Genomic DNA, 24,171 nt, shown 5'->3' on the forward strand with positions numbered 1-24,171 from the left:
TACCAGTGTTGATGTCCCTGCACAGCAAAGAACATCCCTGGGCATGCAGAGGAACCTACATACTCCTCTTTACCCCATAAAAACCCCAATACTTTGGCTCATCCTTAGTTTTCACTGCAGCCCTTGCTTTAGCCTAAAGCATTGCCGGCAGTGAAGGGCTGCACTGGGAATTCCCTGCCTTGCATGTGTTTGAGAACCTTCCTCACAGTTTGTCTCCTCTCACACAGAAACACTTGTTCCTCTCTATTCCCAGGGCACTCACTCTGGAAATTCACGTTTCTGTTCAGGAACAAATGTGCTTTTTACAGGGACCCAGCACAGAGCCTGTCCCAGGGCAGCTGCTCCACAGCAGCTGGGCTCCCTCCCTCCTGCCCACTTCTTTCCACCTGGGAATTTGAAAAATAGGGGGGGAAAAATAATCCCTCATTATTTAACTCTCCCCCATGATTTCAAGGATGGCAGTCTGAGATTACAGATGACCTTCCCACAAGGAACAGCTGCTGCTAAAGGATTCTGGATCCTTTTCTACCTTTACACAGAGTGGAGGCCTGGGATAACATCACCCAACACAGATCCCTCTGGACAGCTCCAGTTTGACTGGCTCACCTTAAAATCTCACCAAGCCCTCATGCTCTGACAGGAAAGTGACCTGGAATATGTGGATAATACAGGATCAGCTGTAGAAATTAGTCACCTTTTCTGAATTTGGGAATTATTGACAGAGACTACAAAGAATGCCAGAATTTGCACATGGATGGGGAAATGGGTCTTTACAGAATGGCACTGGAATCTGTCTGAGCCTCTCAGCTGCTATCAGAACAACCATCCCTGCAAGCCTTGTGTTAAATAATTATCAGTGATTAGCACACAAAGCAATCAATGGCTTTTACAAGAAACTTCCACTTCTGTTTAATCTATTTAGGCTTTCAGAGTCTCATGTATTACTATGTTAACTAAGCAGATAATTAGCTACAAGAGGCATTTTACTGCAGTTCTGTGGAAATTACTGGGTTTGTGTCATTGAAGAATCCTTTGTGCTCCCATTGCTGTGCACAGCAGGGATGCTGAAGGTTCTGCCCAGAATTGCTAGAAAAGTGTCAGCCACACAATCACCACCAGCAGTGACACCGAGAGTAAAGGTGCTCTTACAGAGATAAAGATGTTGAAGCTCCTCCCTGTGTTTCCAGAGGAAAGGAGGGCGTGAAAGACATCCTAAACACATCCTAAAAATATATAGGACAAGTTTCCAATATACAAGAAGAGCCAGGACATCAGAAATATGTTTGTTCCTCACATTTATCTGCACAACATCAGAGTCAGCTCTGCAGGTTCCCCAGTCCTGCCAAACCACACCACTCCTGGCAGGAAGGGAAAACTGCCTTTCTGAGATGGAAATGAAGCCTTCCAGACTCACTGTCATCAGCTCCCCAACTCAGGAATGTCCCTGTCCCACACAAGTCCCCAAATGGCTTTAATAAATTACAGCCTTCATCCCAGAACCCCTTACATGGACAGCTGAGCCCTGCCAGCCCTGCGAGGCAGATGGGGAGACCATGGGGAGGCTCAGGGCTGAGGATTTTCCAAGTCCTGGCTATTTTGGGCCTTACCAGTTTAAGACATCAAAATTTGACTGTTCAGAGTGTGAAGAGGAAGGAAAATATGTTGAGTGTGGAGATACAAGGAAATGAAATGATGGGATCATGGTTGAAACAAGTGGAGAGCAAGCAGCTGCAGGGAGCCTCACTCTGTAGGAACAGGCTGTGGTTCCCTGCTGCACTGCCACACCACTTATTTTGAAGATTCAGAAACACTAGATTTTAATTAAGAAAATTACCACAGGCATTCCTGAACCCAGCTTTTTAAGATTTCAGCTCCCACAAACAGGAGTCAGGTTCTAAAGGGCTCCCTCTGCGTCAGCTGGGGCAGGAACTTGACCATAATCCAGCAGCCAGTGTACCAAGCTGGTTTGATCTCACTTTTTCTGTCCATGTAAGCTGCTGGGAATGCTCTGCCTGAAAGGCAGTGCCAGGGCAGGAGGGTTCTGCTGGTGCCTCATTCCTGGTGGGATCATTTCAAATACCACCTGGCATCCCTTTAGGTCTTTCCAGGAAGGGTAGGGACCAGGAATACCTCCAAAACATAGTTTTCATCCTGAACACATTTTCAGGTTGGAAGATTACATAAAAAGATGCTGAATTCATCAATGTTAGATAATTTGAGCTATTATTATTAGGAGTGGGATGAAGAGTAGGGTCTGATCCTACCCAAAGCAGCTGAGTCTATTCTTGGGCATTCATGGCAGCATGACTCTCTTAATGCATAATTCCTTTGCACCATTTATCCAAGATACTGCCTACATGAAAGGAAGAAAACTTTCCCTCCTCCTGAAGTATGTTCTGACCCTGATTCAGAGGAAGTAAAATAAACACTTTAATATTGAGTCTTGTGTAGCTTAAGTGTCAGTCTTCCACTTTTTAAGAGCATGATCATTAAAGTTTTTACCCAGAATACACATACATTCTTTCACCAAAAAATACTTAAAGAGAACAGGAAAGAGTCCTGGTATCCCTACAGGGAGAGGGATGTGATGAGGGCAACAAAAATATGAATACTCAAGTGGGAACCAGATGCTGAAGGACTGGGAAGTTCAGAGAAAGCAGGATTTTAAATACTTAAGGTCACAAGACTTAGGTCACGAGATTTAGGAAGCTTCTCTCAAAAGATGTTGAAATGTTTCTAGAAGGAAAATATATTTGAAATACCTTCCCTCCCCATTTTCCTGCCAATGAAGAGACTTCTAAAAATAGAACGTAAAGTTCTTGGTCACCTCTAGAAGGTTTAATAAGGATTAAATATTACAGTGCAAGAAGTCAGAAGGAGTTTCTACCTGGCACATGCAGAATGTGTGGGCGTGCATTTAATGGCTGCATATAAGATATACTCATTTCCTCACACACAGAGGAAATGAGTAATCCCTTCTTCAACCCAAAACACACGACAGAGACCACAAATGGAGCAGCATTTCCAAGAACTCGTTTGCTCAGTAAACCTTTCCCCAACATATGCATAAATGTATAAAATGTATAAAATTCCTTCTCAAAACGTGCTTATTAATAGACTAAGAGAACTACACCCTGTCCAACTCCAGCCTTCCTCCTGCAGGAGGAAGAGAGGAGCTGAGCAAGCACCAAAAGCAGCACAATGAGGAAGGGAAACAAAACTTGTCCAGCTGGCCATGCTTACACTGCCCAATTAGCAACCAGGTCTGTGAACAACTGGGTCACCTTCAGTTCATGCCAGCGATGTGTTCAGATCCTGGATCCTGCCCTGTGCCCTCAGCTATGTTTCTCCAGCAATACTCATTCATTATGTGCCCTGCATAATGCAGAAAGAAGAATAACCCATGGATAATTGGATTGCAATCCATTAGCTGCCAGCCAGAGGGGAACTTCTTGCCATGGATTTCTTCTAATGTCCACACGTTTTGAAGTTTATTGTTTTAAATGTCACACTGCAGAACAAATGGCTGTGAAGTTAAAGACCTATTGAAATTTTCAGAGTGTATGTTCCACATCTGTTCCCTTCCTTGGGCTGCTGGCTGGAAGAACTGCCTGAATCCCAGCGGTAACCAGCAGATCACATCTGGATAATCATGTTCCAATTGAACAGACACCAGCCAAAATACGTTTGCAGTTCTACACCATGAATTTTTATGGCTTATCTGTACATGTGTAGTCGTTCCTGCCATCCCATTCTCCGCTCGGGCTAATGCAGTCTCCATTACTAAAGATAAATAGTCTACTGCTAAAAACCAGACTTTGGGCCAGATCCTCAGCTGTACCCAGCTGGGACTGGGAAGGGAGGAGGGAAATGGCGACCCAAGAGGAGCCAGTAACAGCTCATCAATCCTGAGCTGGTTCCGTGCCAACCCCAGCACCGCTCCGAGAAGGCGATGGGCGGCTCCGAGTGCCGCCAGCTGGCTGCGGCCCCAGGGGCCATCTGCCACTGGTGAAGCAAGCCTGTGCCAGCTAGGAGACTTCCCCACTCTTCCAGGATTCTTAGAGAGGGTGGCACGGAGTCGCAGAGGTCAGAAAGTCCCAAACTCCCAACTTCAAAGCAAACTCCATCTGGAAACTGCAGCTGTTCTTCGAGGGAACTGAGCTGGAGCCTGGGATCAGTGTTTGGAGTTGCAGTCACAGGCTCAGTCCTGTTCACACCAAAGATTAACTGTGGAAAATATCCTAATCCCACATTTTCTTCTCAGAATAATTCCATGATCAAGACTATTCTTGCTATAATTCCAAATGTTCAGTCTGACACAAGGGTTCTCCCAGGAGAAACACTAACATACCAAAAAGCTGGAGGAGTCAGGGCTTGGTTAAGAAGCATTCCTTGATCTTCCACAAGTCAAAAAAAGTTTAATTACTCAAATGCTATTTATAACAGATACAAATGGGAGGCTGGCTGGTAAATGCATTTGCACACATTAGATCTTCAGGATTGCCAGACAGTCAGGATTTTTCCTTGCCACACAAAGGCCCATGATCTGCCAACACAGCGCACTCACCAGGCTCATCTGTCTTTATGTCTATGAGGATCTCTGATCACCAATATGTGGTTTGCTTATAATTATGCAGATAGTAGTAAAAGAGGCTAAAATGGATAAATCACCTTAAAAATACTGGTTCATGAATAGTCATCTTCCTTTACAATATTGCAGTTTTAATATCTCACACCTAGACTATTTCTTTAATGTTTTAAAAGCCAGTTTCCCATTCAAGGGGGTGCAGAGAATGCAGTGTACTGCTGCCTGAGGGAGCACACCATTCCAGAACTAGGGAAGAGTTGGTGACACAGTAAACTTCCCTCCCTCTGCACTGGAAGGATCTCTAGCAGAAACACACTCAGGCTCCACTGTGACAGCAAACGTTGCCTCATTGCAGAGAACAGGAATTTAGCTTCAGTGATCTCAGAAATACCTCAGTCCAGCCAATGGAACAAACTTTTCCCTCAATAAAATCTAGGTCTAAACAAAGAGGAATAAGTTACTTTGCTAAAATCAGTGTCAGGGTTCTTTAAATATTGTAGTATTTCAAGATGCAGGGGAATAAAAGGGAGGAAAAGGTTGGTAAGAGTGTGAAGAGTCAGATGTTGCAAATTACCGTAAGAGCACATAAGCACTGCCCAGTGAGCAAGTACTGAGCAGGGTCACACTGCAAATAATCACTCCAGCACCAGCCCAGGCAGTGAGAACGCCTTGGCAGCTGTAGCAAGTGTAGATCTCATCCTGTGGGCCACCAATGCAAGAACCTCTGTGGTCTCCACCCACCAAAGCAGACCTGGATGGCAGCAGTCCAATGCCAGCATCCTGCCCACAGCATGTTCCTCTGGCTGCCAGCAGAGAAGGTGCACTAGCAATATCAGTGAGATGTTCCTGGGAGAAAAGCTGGCATGGATGTGCCAGCTGAGATAAAAGTGAGGTTGTTACAAGCAAAGGGAAAAGCTGCTCAAAATCATGTTGGAAAAGGTTTGCAACCAGCAGCAGTTTAAGGAGGACGAAAATGAAAATTCATTTTTGACAAGTCTTCCCAACTACTTACAAAAAAGGGTCATCCATGACAAGGGATCAGGTAATAGCACAGAGGGAAGGATTTTGTCACGTGTCACTGCATCTTAAAGCCACCTTTAAATTTAGGATTAGTTAGAATCACAGGGAAGTGCTCTTCTGCAACTATCAGTAAGAGCTCTTTAGGAGTCTCCAAGAATTCAATGTCTTTTTCCTCCACCTTTCCTGTTTGAATGGACTCAGCCACCAGCTCCCTCTCCTTATTTCTCAAGTAATCTGTGAGTTACCACAGCTGTTACTTTCCAAATAAGCCTCAACTTTGGTTTGAGCAGTTCAAGTAGAAAGTGGAAAATCAGTATTTAGAAATTCAGTATTGAAATGGTGTTGTATATAAAAGGAAAGTGTTCATGTCACTGGAGACAAAAGCCTGAGCTGCTCTATTTCCTCTCTCCCCTACACCCATACACAAAGCCTTCTAAAATGCAAACTGTGTTCCTTTCCATAAGATCAATTTAACAGTTTTTGACCTTTGATTCCCCAAAACTGTCTTCCAGTGCTTGTTTGGAATTACTCTCATTAAATTTTTCAATTCCCTTGATTGTCCCATTAGCAATTAACTGATGCCAGAAGAGGCAGTTTCGTGTTTTAAAAGCACAAAACAGTCTTGAGACTGGTAACTCTGCAGGAGGAAAAGAGGATAAAATGTATGCCTTTGGCCTTGACTTTTTTTTTTCTTTTTTTTTTTTTTCCCCCCTTTTTTCTAAAGACCATGCAGGTAAGGAAGGCAGGAAAATGAAGTGGTTACTCACAGAATGTTTGTCTGGGGCGGGATCTCGGGGATGGTTTCCAACATCAGATGCATGCATCTCACTGTAGTCCTGAAGCACAGGCAGCGGCTGGGGCAGGAGCAGGAGAAACCAGGCAGGAGGAGAAAATACAAAAAGCCTCCAAGAACTGAAGGTTTGATCAGCATGGTGTTTGCTGGAGCGTATTTGCCTCAATTCTGAGCTGCAGGGAGCTGACAAAAAAAAGTTTCCCAGCCCTGAGGTCCAGGAGGAGGGGACTCATCAGCATGTGTTTGCAATTAAATTAAGGCAGTTTGACAGTCCAACAGCCCACCCCCTCTGCCATTCTGCACATCACTGGAGATCACACTGTCCCCACCCCTCTCTGATTGTGGCGCTGAAATACAAACTCTTCCTCTGGATCTGTTTTCGCCTTGTTGCTTCTTTTGAACAGCAAGTTAACTCCTCACCTGCTCCTCAGGCATCTGTCTGAAAGCACAACGCACCTCCATGGGCAGCAACCAAAAAATGACCTCGTGCTGCCAGGGCTGTGCTGGGGTGCAAAAGATCCATGGCCAAGGTTTTTATGTAATTTTTTTTTTTTTTTCCCTAGCACAGTCTGCAAATTAAAGAGAGAATCTTATCAAACAGCCTGACAAGTGTATAGTGCTGTAAGACTTTCAGGATAGAGGCTGTCTCCTGTTGCATGTAGTAACAACATCAAGCAAAAATATGCCTACAGGTATTGAGTGGGCATGGGATGTAACAGCTAAGGGATTTCAAAAGGGATATCACTAACAGAGATAAATAACTTGCAAATGAAGACAAAACCCCACCCTGGAATCTGTAAAGTTTCTCAGGCAGAGTGAAAGCTGCTTGATTTCAAAGGTCTTTGACCAAGTATAATTTCTTTCAACAAGGATATAATTTGGAAAAAAGTCAGGGCTTTTGAGACATTTAAGGCAACTGAGGGGTGAAGAGGGGTAAAAAACATGAAATCTACTGAGTTTGAACTGTAGGGAAGGCAGTCCTCCATTTGTTTCTCCCCAATGGAAGATAAAATTGAGATGCAAAAGGCAGGATTTGTTTCCAGTTGCATTAATCACTTTATAAAGAAGCTGCAATGAAAGCAGTTCAGGTTTCAAGCTATAACTACACTATATCCTAAATGTATGGGTTGAGCATGAGGGAGGCATTAACACACATTAGGATATAAATGTATTTGAGGAATTTCCAACACAGCACCATCCCACATAACCTGGCAGGTCAAATGAAAGCTTCCCATCAACCTGTACATCTGCTTTGTACTGTACATTACAAAATAATTAATGGGGCAAAGAAGACAAGAGTGACATTTAACCCGTCCTGGTTCAGATTCTCTGTCACTTGAGCATTTGGAGAGAACACTGGGTTTGTGGTTTCACCTTATATTTCATGCCATGGAGGGTAAAATGTATTCGTTTGTCCAGCTATAAAAGAGAATTATCCTGCAGGCTTTCTGCACTTAGCCCTCAGCAATCGGCTGTTTGTTTGCCCTGCCATCACTTGGAAATCGAAGCAAGTTCACTGAACTCATGGTTTTGGGCAGAGTGTCCTCTAGCGGCCATCCAACCCAACCAGGGCCAACCCCGCTCACAAAACCGGGTTGTAAAAAGCCAAATTATCATCTTCAGCCTTCATACAACTGGCAGCTAAAACCCCACTGCTCTGGTGAATGGGACAGCTTTTAATTCCAGAGGCATTGAGTGCGTTGGAAGCACATCCTCCACGTGCAGCAGGCAAGGCGCGTCTCGTGGAAATCCTCCTGAATTCTGTCCTCAGTGCTCCTCACATCACCTCCCTCTGCAGCACGCTGGGCTCTGCTAGGACAGGAGCACAGCTGGTAGGAGCTGCTCTGCAAAGCTGGGAAGATAAACAAAAATGTTCTCTCCAAAGCACGTGGCCGTTCTTTTGGAGCCATCGTTTCCCCTGGCACATCTGGCCACTTTGCAAATATTTTGGATTTTGCTTTCTGCCTCTGTGGTGCATAAACTCGGAGTTCTAAACTAACCCTCTGCAACAACAACAATAAAAATCCTTTTTTATTTGCATTGCAAAGAGGAGAGCTGGGCCAGGGCTCAGTCCCATTTCTGTGGGATGGGTCCTGTCTGTGGAATTGCATTCTGAAGTCTGGCTGTGCTGTGGGGGAGCAGCTTTGGGATGGATTGAGGGGTATTTGCCCACTGCTTTGTAGGAATGGGCTCTTGAGCCAAGTCAGCAGATTTAACAGAGCATGGGGAATCGTTTCAATGCAAGAAGGCAAATTCTGCATCCCACACATTTTCTGAGCAGCAGATCTTCACCAATTCTCTCCTGGCTTGCTCAACTCATCTCTCCTCATGATAAATGGGATGAGGGTTAAGGAACACCAGCAATCCCAGGCGCCTTACTCTCACATTAATTTGTCTTATTTTCCATCAACATGAAAAATTCTTTAGAAAGGAGTGTGCATCTCTGAGCAAGAACCAAAACTTGTCTCCTGAACACCAGGAATGATGTCAACCCTTGTGTCCCATGCTCCAGCATTTCCAGCCTCTGCTACACAGGCTTTTCACACCTGTAGAAAGCAAGAGAGTATGGGGGGGGTTCCCTGAGGTGTGCTTTTTCTCCCCTTCACCCTTTGTATTTTTTATTTTTAACTCTCCCTTCTGTCCCTTTTTCTTCAGCAGAAAGATTTCCCTCAGGGGACCTGCCCCCTCCCTACACCCCAGGGAACAGTGATGTTCTATGTTTTACAATGAAGTGAACATAAACATCATCTGACAAGTTTAATTTCCTCAATACCATTTGTATGACACATCCATGGCTTTCCAAAGCAGAAAAGGATTTTCTTTCAGCACACATCACATGAAGGAAAACATTAACATCAAACTAATCTCCTGTTATAGCTGGGAAAAGGACATTTATCATACACACAGATGACAGGAAGAAACACACAGACAAGCAATTATCCTATGGAATAAAGGTTAACAGATTCATTTAATTAGCAGCAGCTGTATTTGCTATTATGATCAGATTCCTAGTACAGCTGAAACCAAAATATTGTTCTCAATACTGGAGAAATGAAAGCCTTGAACACCCACTCTTAAAAATCCATGTTAATTAAACACTCAAGAGAGAGCCCAGGGGACAAGAGGGGAGCTGCAGTTCAGAATGCACAGAACAAACTCCTGACACATTTGGTTTAGGCAACTCCTTGAAGTACAGAAATGGATGAAATCACCTGTTGGTATCTGTTATTTACAGGTCAAACAGCCAGGGAACAAAGTCCACTCTTTAACCACTCTGACACAATAAATATACTTCAGTTCTGCCTGTGCTGATCCCAAAGTTCATCCTGCACAGCTGCTTTACTTCAAGGTTTGGAACTCATCATCTGTGCAGGTTTGAGAGAGCACATTCTGAGGGCTTCATCTAAAACTATGCACCTGCACCATATTGTTTTTGTGTCTTGACCTCCAATTATGGAAATAAGCACTCACCTACGAACTATGCTAATCACGACATAATGCAAAGCCATGTTAGGAAGGCTAAAAGTCTTTACTGAATTTATTGATACAGAAACACTTACTAATAGAGTTTAAATTGCATAACACTTCTGCATGCCTCAGGCCAACTGAACTCTAGTTTCTATACAGAGATTTTTCAGCTTACACACTCGTGACTAAAGCAGCTTGAAGTTCAGTTCTCTTTGCAAATTTGCTGCAGGACCGAAGCCTAAAAGGAGTAAGTGACAACTACTGAGAATACAAAAGGAAACAAAGCAGGTACAATTCCTGGACAGCTCATAGATCCATACAAAACCAGCTCTGCCTCAATCCCTCTGCTAGAAATGCCTACAAAATTACAGTGCAAGTGCTTGTGCACAGGGAAAATGTATTTACAATTCCCCTTTATTTACAGGCTATAAGCAATACTATTTCACAGTATATTATACATAAAATTTTTTCTATTTGTTTAGATCTGTGGGAGTTTTTTTGACAAGGGGATATTTTGACAAGCTAGAACATAAATTTCCTATATATATATATATATTTATTTATTTATTTATTCAACCTTATCCAGAAAAAAAATAGCAGTATTTATGCATCTTATAGAAAGCTACAAAAATCTCCCAAATGTAATAAAAAAGGCAAATCTGGTGAAAAATCTGATAAAATATCTTTTACAGCTGGAGGTGGGATGGGGATAAAAAGCCAAACAAAGGATAAATGAAAGATAATCCTCCCTCAACTGGTCAGCTTTAACAGAACCTCTGCAAGGCTTAGTAACAGGAACCTGAAGTTTAATGTCATTTTTAAAGGGACTTCTTTAGAAGTGCTATGATTAAACTGAAGAATGACCTGGTAGCCAAAAGCAGGAGGCACCCTGGCCTATGGAGGGGCGTGGAAATTGTGCCACAATCCAAAGGCACATACCTGGCATGACACCCATTAAAGACTTTTCCAACAAGTAAGAGGCCACAGCCTGAAGGGAAGCACTGAGAATAATTACACACAGATTATACTAACCCTCTATTTACCACCACATTCAGGACTTGCATTTGTAGAAAGAAATTCATGGGAGTTGCCAGAATCCAATGATGGGGACCTGCATCTTTACAGGAAACATTAGCTCAGTGGCTAAAGAACAGCCCCACTGCAAATAAAGAAATCAGAATCCAAGGGATTCTGGGTATAACTTGGATAACAAGGATTTCAAGGGATAACTTGGGGTACCATTGAGACCAGAAGTGGAGACAGCAAACCAGAGGCAAAACCCAGCCTACGACTGTTACATGCCAGCAGCCACATGATACAGGATTATCAGACAATATTCCCAATGAGACACAAAAATCCTATTAAGCAAGGAAAAGTTCTCCACTTCAGGCTCAGACATACATGTAATTCATTTATTTTCAAAGTCACACAGAACTTTGAAACTATTTTTCATGAAGCAAGTTGTGCAACTCAGGACCATTTGACAATACAGTCTTCACTCATTCCTCCTCAGAAAATGAGGAGACAGCACACACACAAAAAACCAAAAGATATCAAAGTGATACCAACTTAAGTGCTTCTGATGGGGCAATGCCTTAACGCAGTTTCATTACTTGCTGAGAAAGAGCTTTTCATTCCCCCCAGCTTTAGGACTATTTCACATCAACACAAACTCCAGGTTTTCTTTCCAGCCTTTACCAGTTCAGATACATTTTCCAAACAGGCTGAACCAAGTAAACCTCTTCTAAACACAGTATTTTATTATCCACAGACATTGTGGACTCCCCATTCCTGGAACTGCCCAAGGCCAGGCTGGATGGGGCTGGGAGCAACCTGGCCTAGTGGCAGGTGCCCCTATACATGGCAGGGGGTTGGAGCAAGATGATCTTTAAGGTCCCTTCCAACCCAAACCATTCTGTGATCCTGTGATTCCATGGCATCCCCCTCCATCTCCATAACAGAGAATTTTAGAAATAAAAATTACAGCTCACATCCACAGAACTGCAGAGTGACAAGACCTTCCATAAGAACCTGTTAACATTTCCACTTCATTGCTGCAGGAATAAAATCACCTACCAAGCTGAGCAGCTCCACTCTCCTGTGGAACATTCGTGAACAAGTTGTATTCTGGCCACCTTGCCACAGCAGGGGCACACACACAGCAACCCCTGAGAACTGCATCAGTTTGGCTCTCTAGGCTGCTCCCAGGTTCTGCAGACCTCCCACAAAACTCTGTTTGGCTGATTTACTGCTCAGGCTGGTGCTCTGCACCTCACTCTGCTCAGCCCAGACAATCTGAGTTATCTCACATGACAGCAAAACCCACAGATACTGCTTTCAGCTTGCACAAATTCACTGTTCTGCAGCTTTTCTCTACACTCCAAATTGTTATCTCCATTCAGAATTACTCTGTAAACATTTTCAGAGACAGCAGTCCCAACCCTGACTACCCTTGCATCCTGTCAAAGTTAAACAGCTTTGCAATTCCTCACTTGCCTCCATCACTTTAAAAGAACCACAAAAATCTAACAACTCGTTCTCTAGAACAGGGGTTTTCCATTAAAAAAAACAGTATTTTGTAAAACACTTTTTACTGAAAAATTATATATAATTTACAAGCAAAGCAGACCAACCAAAGGGGAGCTGATGCTTTCCATCTCATTCGAAACCTGGATGCCACAAGGGTAATTGCAAAAATTCTTTCCTTTCTGTAAAAGTTGTGCTTTTCAGATTACTGGAAGAAACGTGATTTGCCAGGTCAGGTTTTAACTAATAATCTTCATCCTCCGTTATACACACACCATGGCAAATACATGGCAGGTTTAGTGGGAGAGAGCACAGACAGGAAAGGTCTTTGAGGAGCTGCTCAGGAGTTTTTCCCAACTGATATTTGGTAGAGCAGCCATGAGATTTTTAGGAATATCTCCTGCAGTTAGTTTTGAGGGAATTAAATCCTCCTTTCCATAAGCAGCTGAGCACTTCACCAACTTGCTTCCTAAGGAATCCCTGCTGTAGAATAAAACTAGAGCACACAACTGAGAAGAAAGAAGGAACTCAAAAAAGCTATAATGTCAAAGTTTACAGCAGCCACATTCCCCAGCCAGCCTACTGCCTCGGGTGTCACATTTGCAGGCAAGCAAGTGGGACACGTTTGTCAAGCCCTAAGGAATACTTTATTCTCTGCCTACTCGCCACTTTCTAAAAGAAGAAAATCTATTTTTCCCTGTAATAAAGCAAGTAATACTTCAAGGGATCGGGCAATGGCAGGCTCAAGACCTTTTCTCTCAGAAAGTTTACAGGAGGCTCTGGCTTTAGTTCAGAGGGTTTGGTTTCCTCCTCCTCCGGCCTCTCCTCGTCCATGTCCTCGCTGTTGTTGTTGTCGTCCGAGGGGTTGGAGATGCGGCTGGCGAACACCTCCTTGTCCAGGAACACGATGGTCTCCATGCGCCGGCGCCGCAGCCGCCTCCGCTTGAACCTGGCCGGGCTCTTCAGCCCATTGCCAGCCCTGCTCATGGCCTCCTGATGGATGATCTTCTTGATGGTGCCTCTGATGGCGATGCGAGCCAGGTCCTGCAGGCTCCGAACGGCCACGGGGGCTGCAAGCAAACGAAACCCGTGAGCAGAGATGGAGAAACTCCCCCCAGAAGTACTCCCAGCAAAAGTTCTGTTTGCTTTGAGCAGAGACAGAGAAACTTCCCCCAGAAGTACTCCCAGGAAAAGTTCTGTTTGCTCAGATTAAATCAGGCCATTTGAATTCCCTGCTGGGGTTATACAAACAGCTCTATTCAGCTCCTGTCAACTCAGATAAGCTGCGTTGCAACTTTCCAAACGAAATTTAATTGTGCATTTCTCTCATTAAAATGTTTCCTGCCTTGATTTCAAATTCTCAATTATTATAAGACGCACATATTAAAGATTGTATGAATGCAGACTTAGTGATGGGAGTGTGATTGTTTCATGGGCTTAGAATCAGGTATTTTCCTGTGGTACATAACTAGACCTGAAGCCTGTTTAATTCTTCCATAAAACGATTTTTCTGTTGTACAGTTCCTTCAGCTTTGCCAAGTTCTGCACTTATAAAACACAAGTGCTGTTTATGCTCTTCAAAAACTGCTTCAGACTTAGTGGGTGAAGACAGGCTGGAAACCATTTTGTAGACGTAATTATAGCAACATTACAGTAAGTTACTGTATTAAAATGCCTCCCACAGTAATGACTTGGAAGACTATACTGTCTTCTGCACTTATTTGCTGCCAGCTTAGAAATGCAGCTAAAAATTAAAAAATGTATAGATGCACACAGATCCATGAACTAAAATGAATTAAAACTGACACAAAAAGTCAGTTTTAATTCATTTTAGTGTCCTCTGCCAACAAGTGAGCTTTGATGGGACCTGAATGAAAAAAGAAGAAAATAACTACATAGAATTTATGGGCAGGTCTCACTACAAAGTGAGAACATGCTGAAACATGCATTTATTGGACTTTTCTAGCATGGTGTGGACTGTTTACTGAGCTCCTCTCTGTCATACAGACACCTTTCCAGGTTAAGACCAAAGCCTGACTAATCTCTTTATGAAAGTAACTCTGTCTTCATGAGCTCTTAAGAGGCCTCTTGACACTGAAGTCTTAATCTAAAGATTAGGGCCACTGATACAACCTGCATTTCAAACAGCTAACCAAGAACTGCACAACTTGTGCAACTCAAGCATTCCAGATTCAGGATAATTCTGGATTACTGGGTGTGAGAGTCTTTGAGTAGATACAATATTTGTTCACAGGTAGTGCTTGTTTATTTTCCTCTCCTTGTGGCACAGTGCCCGAGAACCATGAAAGGATTCAATTAGTTAGGACTGGAACAGAATGTGCAAAAACAAGGATAAAACATCCTGCAAAGCTCAGGTAGAACTTCACAAGAAATAATTTGTGTTTAGAATGATGGCCCAGTGGAAGGTGCCCCTGCCCACAGCAGGAAAATTGGAATTAGATGATCCTTAAGGTCAATTCCAAGCCAGGCAATTCTGTGAGTCTGTGATTTAGAATCTATTTCATTCAACTCCAATGCTTGCACAAGACAGACAACTATTCTAAAAAATTAAGGATTTGGAGTAATTTTCCTTGAAAGGATTCCCAGTGATGTTACAGCTCACAGCCAAGCAGAAGGAACTCTCCCAACTCAGGAATGTCTGTACTCACGCAAGTGAACGAGCCTTGATTTTCCTGAATCTGTGTGGTTTGGCTGAATCAAAGGAGCAAAGGAAACAGCCAGAATCTTCTTGGTCTCCCAGGCAGAAGGACCAGTCCGAGTTATCTTAGTCAACTGAGGCAAAACAAGGAGATTATTATCCATTGTAGCAACTACAGTGAGATTTTTGAACAAAAAAATGAACAAATTACTTTTCTGCCTGGACAAGTTGAAGTACTGGAAGCTGCAACAGTAAAAGGTGATGAGAAACAATACTGATTTTTTGAAAAAATATTGGGAACTCTGTGCAGGAATAGCCACAAATAACCTCATCTATTGCATCAGAGCATGGGCACTGGTAATTTGGGTCACTCTGCTTGCCCAGATCTTCCTCCAGGCTGGACCAGAGCAGCTGTGTCTGACCTCTGGGAAAACTCCTGAGTTACCATGAGCACTCACTCCTGAAAAGGTCACAGATCAAATCTCCTACCCCAGCCCACTGCACAGCCTCTTACTGGGAAGAAACCCTGCACCCTGCTCCTCTCACGTTCCCCGACAGTAGTAAAAGGTCAGGCACCTAACCCACTTTTTACTAAAATAACCCACTGACACTTTATAAATAGAGACATCCTGCACGTTCTTTCAAGAGCCAGTCAGAGTGCAAAAAGTTGTGCTTTGCCATTAAGCACAACACTAAATTATATAATCAAACAAAGCTTTGCTCACATTTTCTGCAGTGTGGAAGTAAAACTGCAACTAACAACAGATTGTAATATAGGGAAGACTGCAAAACTATAAACTTAAATATTAGGAATGTGCAGAGTTCAGTTTTCAGTCATAGTGAAAACCAGTGCATTTAATTCTTTCTTCAGCCTGATACAAGGGCAAGATAAAGGAACAGCTACTGACTAAACAAAGATCAGAATTAAGAATAATTGAAATATGAGTAAAAAGGCACTCAACCTTCTCTTCTAGAGGCATGACAAGAATTCCCCCAACTTTCAACAGGCTCTTCATGTAATCCTCATGCTCCTTCTGGACTCCAGCACCACAGTAAACACGGTCATACTGAGTGCAGTCTGGAGAAATCTCTAAACAATTGCCAATGACAAAGGATGGCTCACAAAATTCAAACCTGAAAGTGAAAAATACTTGTATTAGACAAGAATACAACGATTTATCCAAATAAATTATTTGCACAATTCTGGAAAAAGTGAACTAAGGAAAACACTTGAAAAGAAAAACCACAGTTTTACAGGGTTTCTCCTCCAAATCCCATCTATTCTAGACATTATTGTAACAGAATACAGCTAGAAGTCTCAAATCCACAGAAAATGAGGTCAGAATTCATGGATTAAAATCTCCTAAGGATAAGGATGCATAATTTCATACTTGAGCTGCAGGTACCTCTTCAGAACAAGCTATTTTTAGTCACCTGATGCTGACTCAGTTATAAAATGCAAATACAAATGCTAGACCTGCGCTTCCAAATGTCAGAGTCTTTTAAGGACTGCACCTGGGTTTACTTTTGCATTTTCAAAAGCTTTTAACTGGTTTCCAGATGTGGGAATTACCACCTGATGCTACAGAAGTAAGCTGTGCTGAAGCCAATAGAAGTTTTCCCATCAGCTTCAAAAGAATTGTGATTTCAGTCTTCATAAAAAGACTTTTTGCCTACAGTATTTCTGATTTGGTTTAAAAGAAAAATTTCTCTGATGCCTCTGATTTTCTTACAAGCTCAAAAACTCCCCAAGTTTTAAGCCCTACATTTAAAGGCTGATTTTGGAAGGAGTTGTTTAACACATCCATTCTTTTACTGCTATCTTGAGTGGCAGCTCAACACAGCACCTATTTATTCCTAAATGCTTCCGGGAGCTTTCTGGGTTTGCAAAGAGGGCTGGACATTCAGAGCAGCCAGAGAACAGTTCCTGCACATGCTGTTCCAGGAGCACAACCCAGCAGACATCACTCAGCAAAGCCAATTTTCCAGGCATGTTAATTTCTGAATTCAGCTTGCTTTTGCTCCATAGCTATATTTGTCTGGAGAGAGAAGAAAGTCTTCCTTAAAACGTCTCCTCAAACAACAGCAACATGACTGAAAAAAAACCCTGTTGAGCACCAGAAACTTTCAGTCTTCTGCCAACATGCAGAAAATACAATCCCCTCCTCAGCAGCTTCCCAGGGCAGCAGGAACAGCAAAAGGCTGAGCAGCCTAAAATCCTGCATGCCATGATTTTAATTTTCTTCCTCCCAGGAGAGGAGGCTATCAGGTATTCACAGATGCTTTGCTTCCCTGCTTGAACAAACTATGAAACTGATCCAAAAATGTGACAGCCACAACTTTTATTGCTGAGGTTACTATTAGCAATGGTTATCTAGCTGGGAAGTTATTACTTGTGACAGCAGCAGAATGGAAGGTCTAAGAAAGAACATAAATCAAATCCCAAGCAGTTTTAGTACCAACTTAATCATCATAAAACTACCTTCATCTTTTAAAATGACATTTTTTCCTTCTTCTCAGATAAAACACATTAGCCCACCAAAAAAACCAGTTCATAATCTCATCACCATGCAGGCTCTCAGATCACGAGCACAACCAAGCATTCTTACTTGGACATTTTAAGCTGTTACTGCAAGTACATTTAAAAATAAACAAACTTCCTCAGCTCCCTCTAAGTCCTGCAACATCAGCACTGCTATTAAAAACTCTGCAAACATTTCTGAAACCCCCACAACACACACAGGCTTCAAAGGTCACACACTGCAGCTCAGCAAGCCTAAGGAGCCTGAATCCTCAGATTACCCTGAATCCAGAGGGGCCACATGGGAGCAAGAACTTCCCTGAGTAAAGCCAAAAGCACCAAATTAATCCCAAGAGGCATTTTGCATTCTTACTTGTCAAAGCTGTCGCTTGTTTTAATGAAAAAGTCCAATTTCTGCTTCGCGTACTCAATCACGTCAGAGTGAAGCTCCACACCATGGTTAACCCCAAAAGGACCTGCAAGTGCAGAACAGCAGGGAATGGCAACAGCAACAACACACAATCCAGCAGGATTAACACACTTTGGGTTCCTCCACCAGCAGATTGTTCCATGAGTGTCAGTCGGTGTTTGTGTAGGGTCAGCTCTCTCACTGCTACAATGGGATTTGCAACCCTATACCTGCAAATTCTGGCAGCAAACGAGCCACTTGTGCACAGCTGATTCTGAATCATTTGCTGTTAACTATGCAGGAAACTTCTCTATAGGAGGGAAACATTGATGCCATTGCTGTGAAAGTGACCACCTGGAAAAAAAATCCCAGTGGTCTGCATGTTTTAGCACATCCATGTTATTTTTATGCTAAAAATCTCTGCAATTAATCAGGAACAGTCATCATACACTGTACCTCAATTAACAGCAAAAACAAACTGGGAAATACAAAAGTTGTTCAGCATTCATACTTTTTATTCAGAATTGACAGGGTAACTTCTGCAAAAAGAATATAAAAGCCCTGGAGTAACATATTGGTATTGTAAGTAATGTCAACAAACCTAGGAAAAGAATCACAAATGGGAAATGAGACTTTAGCCTGAGAATAAACATCCCAGCAGCTAAAATTCTGGACACTCCCCCAAAATTTAAGTAAGTACCTTACAGCCACTTGCTATCTATCCTAGCAGCACAAGTCTGACTGAAACACTTCAGGGAGAATTTAAATTGTCCAATTCCACTTGGATAATTTGCTTTGTGCCACTTTGTGTGTAGATGTGGTCACAAAATCAGTTCTGCTGCACTAAAGTGTTTTCCAGAGAATATTCCCATCTGTGTGTTGGGGAGTAAAGAGTGAAAAGTGGATCTCAAACATGTCTCAGTCCAGATAGGGCTGTGAACACAAACCAGGCACAGAGCAGTCACAGCTTTCTGTGGACTTGCTCAGTCCCAGTTTCAACTCTGTACTCCTGATCCTGACCTGGGGTCTTGCTTAAGGGGAAACAAACCCAGGTTTGTGTCCAGACCTGCAGGAATCCACTACAGCCACCTCTGGAAATACACTGCTGCTTGTTCTGATCTGCCACAGAAATCTGGATTCCATCCAGTTCCAGAGAAGGTTGTGAGAATCCTGATAAATTGCTGAGCTGGATTAATGCATTCTTTACTTTCCCAGCTACCTTTTTAGCTTCCTTAGTGGAGGAATACCTGATCCCCAATTTAAAAACCTGTTTTTAAAGCTCTAACACAACCAGTTAATGTGACTGAAGAGGTATTTACCCAGGATGAGTCCAACCATGGAACTCAGATAACCAGTGCCACTGCCAAGGTTCAGAAACGAGAGCCCTGGTTGCAGGTCCAAAGCTTCCATCACCTCTGAGTAAATGCATGGTGCTGAGAGATGAATATTTCCATGCTTCCATGCCAAATCCTTATAGGCATTGTCTTTGAACTCTTCCAGGTAGTAATCTGCCCGATCAATGGCTCGGAATGCTTGTTCCACCAGCTCTGTCCTGATGTACTGGGCCTCCTTCAGGTTATCAATTAATTCATCGTTATCTTCTCCCGCACTCACCGCGCCTCCCATCTTCAGCAGCCTCCTATAAACGCTAAAAGTGAAACAACAAAAAGCAAGGTGAGGTACAGAACATGCAGTCCAACACTAAATTATGTACATGGAGTGCTTTGAGAGAGATCTTTACCTGCTCCAAGGGCCACAGGCTCCAGAAAAACCTCACCCCAGCGCTCCCGTCCCCCATCCCAACAATGGAAAACAAAATGCAGCAGATCTAGCATTCAGTACCTGACACCAGTGCGGGAAAAATAATCACAGTAGCCAATTTCAGTGTGCAAGGCCTGTGTTCAAACCCTCACACCATTTTACCAGCACATCAGCTTTTCCATTGAACTGTTTTATAGAAAGGATTATTCCAGCTCCTGCCCTTGGGGGTCATTTTTCACTGCAAGCCCAAACAACAAGGCAAGTTTGGGCTGTGTCAGAGCTCCTGTCACACACAAACTTTCTACCTCTAACAGCACCAATGGCAACTGAAGAGACTAAGACACAGGCAGAAAATCCAGAAAAATCTCAAACTGCATTTCCTTGGAACACACATCAGGACATTGACTGCACAGAGGTTCAAAAAAACAACAAAACTCTGACCTGTCAACCTTGCTTACTTTGGTAAATGCACTTTAGCAAATGCACTTTCACACAGCTCATCTCCAAAGCCTGAGCCACCACCATTAGTGAAGCACTTAATGACACAGACAGCAGCTCCAGAGAGAATTCCCACTGCAGCCTACAGGTTTTAAAGGAAAACACAGAGGAACAGCCACTCAAAATTAACCTGGCTTCTTCTCCCCTTCTCATACATTAAGAAAAAAAAATCCTTTCCAGAAAGCACAACACGATTTAAGATGTGTTTGTTTACAATGCCTTTCCCTGCTCACAGTAATAACCACGAAACAGCAGCTTTGGAGTTCATTCCTGGGATCAGAAGATCTGCCTACAGCGAAATTGTTGGGGTTTATTTGTTGCTTTCAGCCACAGCAAATTACAAACTTTCATTTTCTGAGGAAACAAAGCAAAGCTACAGGACTCCAAGGAGATTTCACAGTTGTTCAAATAACACACTGTTCTGATTACCTGTAGAGGCACACAAGACAGGATATACTTAGGCAAGGAATTTGAGCTAGTTCTTAATCCATTCATGTCTCAAACACATCAATCCAGTTCAAGATCATTAATAACACTTGAAATAAAACATCACATCTCCCCTTTCCACAGTTACTCCTTCATTTCTTCTACAAAAAATGACTCTTGTTTTATTACTTCACAGTGGGAACACATCAGGTTGAAGGTTCAGGTGGGTTCATGTACCAATTATATTTTCCCCCTCCTCTTAAATACACAAAACCTCACTGCACTTGCAACACGGGGCTGACTGTATCTTTACTCTTCTATTTAACATTCCACATTAAAATACTCTCTTCACCAAGGGTCTTGATTCCCTTGACTCTCTTTTATATATTTTTGATCTTAGGCTTCCTTCATTATTCCACTCTTTTTGCTATTAAAAAAAAAATTTAAAAATCTACGGTTTTAGATTTAAAGCACGAAGTTGTGCCTTTAACAGTGCTCCACTTTGGATGACCAAGAAATTCCTGCTGCTGTACGCAAGCCCTACTGGGACAACTGGTCTGACCTGGTTTCAGTTTAGCTCCATGGACAACAAGGACTCTTCCATGTGCTACAGAAAACAACAACAAACACAGCTGGCTGAGACATTCTCATCATGGGATCAGGGAATACCCACGCTGTGACAGGTGTCAGTCACTCCTGAAACCACCACTTTCCCTGGATAGTATCCTACTTCCAGTAAAATGCGTGTTTTATAGGCACAGCTTAAAACTCTATGACATTCAAACTCCTCTCTTCCACAGCCTCACTTAACTTGGTGGGAAATGGGAGATATATATATATACATACATATATATAAAAAAATATATAAATACATACATACATATATATATAAATATATAAATACATACATACATATATATAAATATATAAATGCATACATACATACATACATATATATATATATATATAAATACATACATACATATATATAGATATAAATACTTGTATTAAACTTTTCAAAACAAAACCCTCTCCCTCCGCAGCAAACCCCGGGTGCATTTTCCTCGCTTCTACACCAAAACAGAGATGTCCCCAAACCTGAGCAGGGACAAAGTCCACAGGCAGAAATTCGGACCTCTGCCCAAAACAGAGACATCAAAGGCGGCTCTGCGTGTTGAAACATCCCGTTGCCACCTTTCCCTCGGAGGGAAACGAACCCGAGCCCGGCCCCAGCCCGGAACCCGCGCCGGGACCGGCAGCCCCGGCCCTGACACAGCACCGGGAGGGGCAAACGGGAGGCGATTCCGTCATTTCGGACAAAAGCGGTACCTCAGCGGATGGCTCGGCTCCGTTCGGCTCGGTTCGGTTCGGTTCGGCTCCGTTCGGTTCCGCTCGGCTCCGCTCGGTTCCGCTCGGCTCCGCTCGGTTCCGCTCGGCTCCGCTCGGTTCCTCTCGGCTCAGCCCAGGCCGGCGCGCTCGGGCTGTAAACACTGCCCAGCTGAGCTCCGCTCGCGGCACTGCGCATGCGCGGAGCGCACCACCGTCGCAGCCGCGGGGGGGGATGGGGATGGCGGGGGGGAGCGCAGTCTGGGCTGTACCACCAGGGGGGCGGGTAGGTCTGTGAGGGGAGTCCCGGGGATGGAGCGGGCTAGAATTGGCTCTGTCAGATCCTTGGAAAACTTCCAGCAGCTTCTCCCAAAAGCCACCCCACCACCCAGACCTTGCCGTGCACACTCAGTGTAGCGCGCCAGGACCACGCTGTGGCTCTCGTTTTTCCCATCGCAAAGCTCCTAGGCACATCTCCCCATCCCAGCGTGGATGCCTTTCCCCATTCCCAGACTCTTTGCCCTTCCCAAACTTCTTCACCTCCACACCCGCTCCTCCAGCTCGCTGCCCAGCTGTCCCAGCTGTCCCAGTCCTGGTGGCCTGCCATGGCGCTGTGACAGCCTTGTCCCAGCTCCTGGTGGCATCGGGGCATCCCAGTGATGCCTCAGGTTTTGGCTTTTATCGTTTTCAGATTCTGTTGTGCCTTAGTGTGCACTTCTGAGCTCCATATTAGGGATAGTAAGCTCTCTTCACAGAGTAGGCAGACAAAACAATTCCTTCTCTAGTTGGGGACCAAGGATAAATGATCCAAATCTCAGGCCCAAGAGCACAAACAATGGACTGAAGAGATGAAAACAAGCAGGATGGGACTTCATAACCAAAAGCTGGAATTGCACAATGAACTCCAATATGCAAATGGAGCAGAACTTATAAAAGTGAGAGATCCTGTGAGCAGTCATGCATTTTGGGACTATTTTGGTTCCTCTTGGGTGCAGCCCTGGCTAAGCTCTTGTGCTGCCCAAGGTGCATCCATGGAGGAGATCCTTTTAATAAATCCCTGATTTATTCTTTAGCTCCATCTAATCTCTGTTCTAGGTCAGCCCTCACAAGGCATCCCGGGATGCAGGAGGGATGCAGGAGCGAGAGGCTGGGGGATGTCAGTGAGCTGCTGGCACAGACACAGGAGCCAAACCTCCTGAGTGAAGCCTGGCCAGCACCAGATGTTCAGGTATCATTAGTCAGGCTTGGGAAAAAATTATGGGAACTTAGGGAAAAAAAAGATTGTGGTGGGAACTGGTTGATATTCTTCATTTTGAGCTGATGAACATCCAAATTTAGTCACATGCTCTGATTTGTTTATTTTTTTTCCTCTGCAAGCATAAGTGCCAGATGTGAATTTAGTGAAGGATAAATAAGTGAGATGCAGATTCACCTGATTCCAGGGACTTGAAGGAAACATGGAATACTGTAAAACTTCACAACATCTGACATGCCATTCATTTAGTGAGGGATCTCTGTCCCATAATTTTAGGCCACAAATTTATATTTTACAAACCTCTGTGAGCTCCTTCAGTGACTTGAGGAAAGAGTGTTTCCTGTCCAAGACTGACAGAAATTATCCTCTAAAAGTGCATGTTTGTTTTCATGTGTAAGTGATCCACTCAGTATTGGCTGATGCTGCAGATGAAATAAAATTTTCTAGCCTGGCCTTGGATTTAGGACTTCATATGGATGCAAAATGAGAAGGAATAACTGCAACAAGACAAGAGGCCTCTTAATTCAAATTCTCTGGAGATGAACTGTGAAAAAAAAAAAAGCTGTCTTGGCAGACACAACAAGCCTGCAGCAGAAAAAAAATAAGAATTACCCTGGTAAATGAGACTCAAATAGGAGAAAGTGAATCAGCATCTGAGATTTATTTATGCTTTAAGGTGATTATCTCAGCTCCCTTCATTAACGTGATAACAGCAGACTCTGCAAACAGGCGTAGGGTAATAGTGTAGATGTCTGCACTTTCATTTTGCAGAAGACAGCTGCCTGGGAGAATGGGATTATTCGTGGAGAGCCAGCTCTGAAACTCCTCCTTGCTGATTCAACCGAAACAGGCCGTGGTGATTGCACTCTCCTCATCTTTCACACGGAGAATGCTCAGGGATAATGGCAGCACACTGGAAAC

At 43.4% G+C, this 24,171-nt stretch overlaps 2 protein-coding genes across 3 annotated transcripts in view; both read right to left on the bottom strand.

Moving 5' to 3' along the window:
- Positions 1–6,919, bottom strand: part of LOC110469024 (peroxidasin homolog) — a 44,202-nt gene extending 37,283 nt beyond the window's left edge. Inside the window, exon 1 of the mRNA XM_021527418.3 lies at positions 6,376–6,919. Coding sequence (XP_021383093.2) covers positions 6,376–6,539 — 164 coding nt within the window. The 5' untranslated portion in view covers positions 6,540–6,919. The remainder of the gene's footprint in view (positions 1–6,375) is intronic.
- A 2,226-nt stretch (positions 6,920–9,145) lies between these two features.
- On the bottom strand, positions 9,146–22,186 carry PCMTD2 (protein-L-isoaspartate (D-aspartate) O-methyltransferase domain containing 2). 2 transcript variants are annotated; one of them, XM_021527281.3, is made up of 6 exons: positions 21,999–22,186; positions 19,304–19,632; positions 17,949–18,051; positions 16,017–16,188; positions 15,065–15,188; positions 9,146–13,465 (listed from the first exon to the last, which is right to left on the bottom strand). In XM_021527281.3, exons 2-6 carry the CDS (start codon positions 19,608–19,610, stop codon positions 13,083–13,085), a joined length of 1,089 nt encoding a protein of 362 aa, XP_021382956.3. In that variant the 5' UTR covers positions 19,611–19,632; positions 21,999–22,186; the 3' UTR covers positions 9,146–13,082. The 2 variants fall into 2 exon arrangements, with proteins under 2 accessions (XP_021382956.3, XP_021382957.1); XM_021527282.3 differs by lacking the exon at positions 21,999–22,186 and adding an exon at positions 21,768–21,788.
- Positions 22,187–24,171: the final 1,985 nt, after the last annotated feature.

Source organism: Lonchura striata, chromosome 17 (assembly GCF_046129695.1).
Source record: "Lonchura striata isolate bLonStr1 chromosome 17, bLonStr1.mat, whole genome shotgun sequence".
Lineage (NCBI taxonomy): Eukaryota > Metazoa > Chordata > Aves > Passeriformes > Estrildidae > Lonchura > Lonchura striata.